Source organism: Egretta garzetta, unplaced genomic scaffold, assembly GCF_000687185.1.
Source record: "Egretta garzetta isolate BGI_Z169 unplaced genomic scaffold, ASM68718v1 scaffold906, whole genome shotgun sequence".
Classification (NCBI taxonomy): Eukaryota; Metazoa; Chordata; class Aves; order Pelecaniformes; family Ardeidae; genus Egretta; species Egretta garzetta.
The window spans coordinates 187,010-189,720 of NW_009259870.1; the positions used below are offsets into that span (position 1 = coordinate 187,010).

General features: G+C 55.5%; 1 protein-coding gene across 1 annotated transcript in view; it reads right to left on the minus strand.

The window, feature by feature from the left end:
* The window catches only part of OPHN1 (oligophrenin 1), a 66,169-nt gene that overhangs the window by 36,071 nt on the left and 27,387 nt on the right, over window positions 1-2,711 (minus strand). The window contains exon 7 of the mRNA XM_035895642.1: window positions 2,034-2,105. Within this exon, the coding sequence (XP_035751535.1) occupies window positions 2,034-2,105 (72 nt within the window). The remainder of the gene's footprint in view (window positions 1-2,033; window positions 2,106-2,711) is intronic.

Genomic DNA, 2,711 nt, shown 5'->3' on the forward strand with positions numbered 1-2,711 from the left:
ACAGAAAACATCCCACAGAAAGCTGCTCTGCCAAAATATGGGAAACGAAAGCAGAGGGCACAAATTCTCTGTGTCATGTGTCTGGTCTGCTCCGCAGCCCGGCCCTGGCCTCTCTCCCCTGGTGTAACTTGGGAAGGATCCACTCGGGTGATGCAGCCGGCGGAGGCACAGCAGAAGCGGAGAGGGACCCCTGGCTGACAGAGCAGCATTGTGAGGAGCCCTCATTTGTATTTCACACCTTCTGCTGGGGGATGCGAGTGACCCGAGCAGCTCTGCAGGCTGGCAAGCGAGGGAAGGCTTTGTGCCCGAGGCGACATCCAGAGGATGCAGCCCAGCGGGATGTGGGCCAGCGGCGTAGGGCAGGCTCCTGCCAGGAAAGCATCAGAGGTGAGGGCAAGGGTCTGGAGCGGGCTGGGGCTCACTCCGAAACTCACACCCACTCAAGGCTGCAGGGTGGCACGGGAGAAAGCGTCGCCCCCCCGTGCGTCCCCTGCCAGTGTGGGGCACCTGCAAGCGTGGCGGGATGTGAAGCAGAGCCCTTTCTCACCGCGGTGCCCCGAAACCTTTGCAGTTCGTGTTCCTCGTAAGAATCAAAAACCAAAGCCAAACCACAATGTCCTCCAAGCCACCCGATACGAATCCCTACCCTCTGCCACCTCTGCTTCTGAACGGCGTCCCACCACGGTCGCTGCCAGACGTCTGCACCCGGAGCACCCTGCGCCCTCAGCAGGGACGGGGGAAGGGCTGTAAGCTGCCAGCGCCCAGAACCCCCCGCTGCCGGGGCTACGGCACCAACCCTGCCCAGGCACGCGCCTGCCAGCCGGGCCCCGGCCAGCTCCGGAGCGGGAGGCAGGGTATGCGACCCACGGGCGGGAGGCAGCACGGCTCTCGGAGCAGAGCGTGCTCCGGGCTGCTGGCAAAGTAATGCTTACACACCTTAAGGGCTACCCAAGAAGAAAACAGCCCGAAGGACACTTTAATACTGTCACCCTAACATTTGCAGACCATTGCCCTCTTGACTTAAGTGTTCCATAAACACAGAGGGGAAAATAAGCTTGACCTTATCCCCACGACTCTTTTCTAAGCATGCGCTGGCCCTATCGTTAACGCAGACCCATCAATCAGGAGGGAGTTTTCTCTCGGCAATGGCCACGGCCACGTGCCTGTAACCCTGAGGCCTGCTGCAAAACCCGCCGGCGAGGCGAAAAAACGCTGCTGCCCAGAGAGGCTTTCCACACGCGCAGTTGTGCGGGGGGATTCTGAAGGGCAGGATGGTGATCAAGTATCGTTTCTCAAATCCTGTATTTATTAAACGTCAAAAGCTCCAGATGGGCTGGGCTGAATCCAAGCCCCAAGTGCTCTCCAAAACATCTCCATTTCTGAGCTGGTTCAGAGCCAGCACCATTTCAAGCTGCCGCCGAGTAATGTGGAACCTGGACTTCTTGATAGCAGACAAGGGAAAAATAATCTTTTCTGCTCAACATGTGCAAGATTTGCTTTTTATAGTTTGTTTCTTAAAAGTTTGGTCCATCTGAAAGGCTCATTAGATGCTTTACTTAAATATTTCATAACAAAAGCCCTATGACTACAAGCACGCCCAGAGCGCCGGGCTCTGCTGCGCTAACACGCGCTTATCGGCAGCAAGCGTTCGACTCTCAGCGCGTGAGCAAAGGGGAGAAGGGGGAAAGCAGCACGGAGCGGCTCCTGATCACCGGTTGAAAGAAGCACTCCTCGCTCAGGACGGAGTCAGTGCTGGAATCACGCCAGAAGAGAACCCAAGGAATTCAGGAAAAGGTTTTGGAGCCTCTTATGATTGAAAAATCAGATGAAAAGTCACAGCCCGGCCTGCCTCGTGCCAGCAGCTGAAAGCCAGCATTAGCTGGGGAAGCTTCTGAAAGTCAAAATGTAGTACAACAACTGTCTGCTTCTTAAAAGCAACCAAAAAAAAAACCAGAAACCAGGAGCAAAAATTGAATTCAAACACAGTAATAGGAAACAAATCTGTTTAAAACAACCAATGAATCGAGCCTTACCTTGGTGAACCCTATCTGCTCCTTCCGGAAGTTTTCCAAAGGTTTGATCAGCAAATCGCTAGCGTTTTGCACCTACAGCACAAAGACAGAAATAGTTTCATTACAGGAGGACCCAGGTTCCTTTTCTCCTGAGCAGAGGCTGAACAGGGCTAGAAGCCAAGAACTCTTAGGTTTTAACGTCTCTGACTTGCAGGCTTGTTCTCTGTCCGTAGGTGAAGTCACTGAACCCATCGGTTCCCCCCCCACCTGCAGTGCCCAGACCATGGATCACACAGCACCCACCCCTGTCTTTAAGGCAAAGCCGAGAGGGGCGAGTGCGACCCCGGGGGCAGGGAGGTGTCGAGCTGCCAGCATCTCCCAGTGCACACAGCAGAGGCTCGTGCTGGTGAGTGCACTGCCCGAAAGCAGCCGCCGCAGTCCTGAAACGAGCTGTTCCAGCACTAAACGTCCCGAAAGAGCTCAGCAAGGCTGCAATGGGCAGGAGCTGCTTCTCAGAGAAGGTGTGCTGAGGGCCCCAGCCCAGGCGAGCAAAGCAGAGCTGGGGCTGCCTCCCTGCCGCAGCTTTCTCAGGGCCTGGCGTTTCTCACCACTGACAGGACTGGGCTTGATGGCTCTAACAACACGTCTCTCAAATAAATGATGGCCTTTCCTTCTCCTGAGATCCAGCCAGCAGCGGAA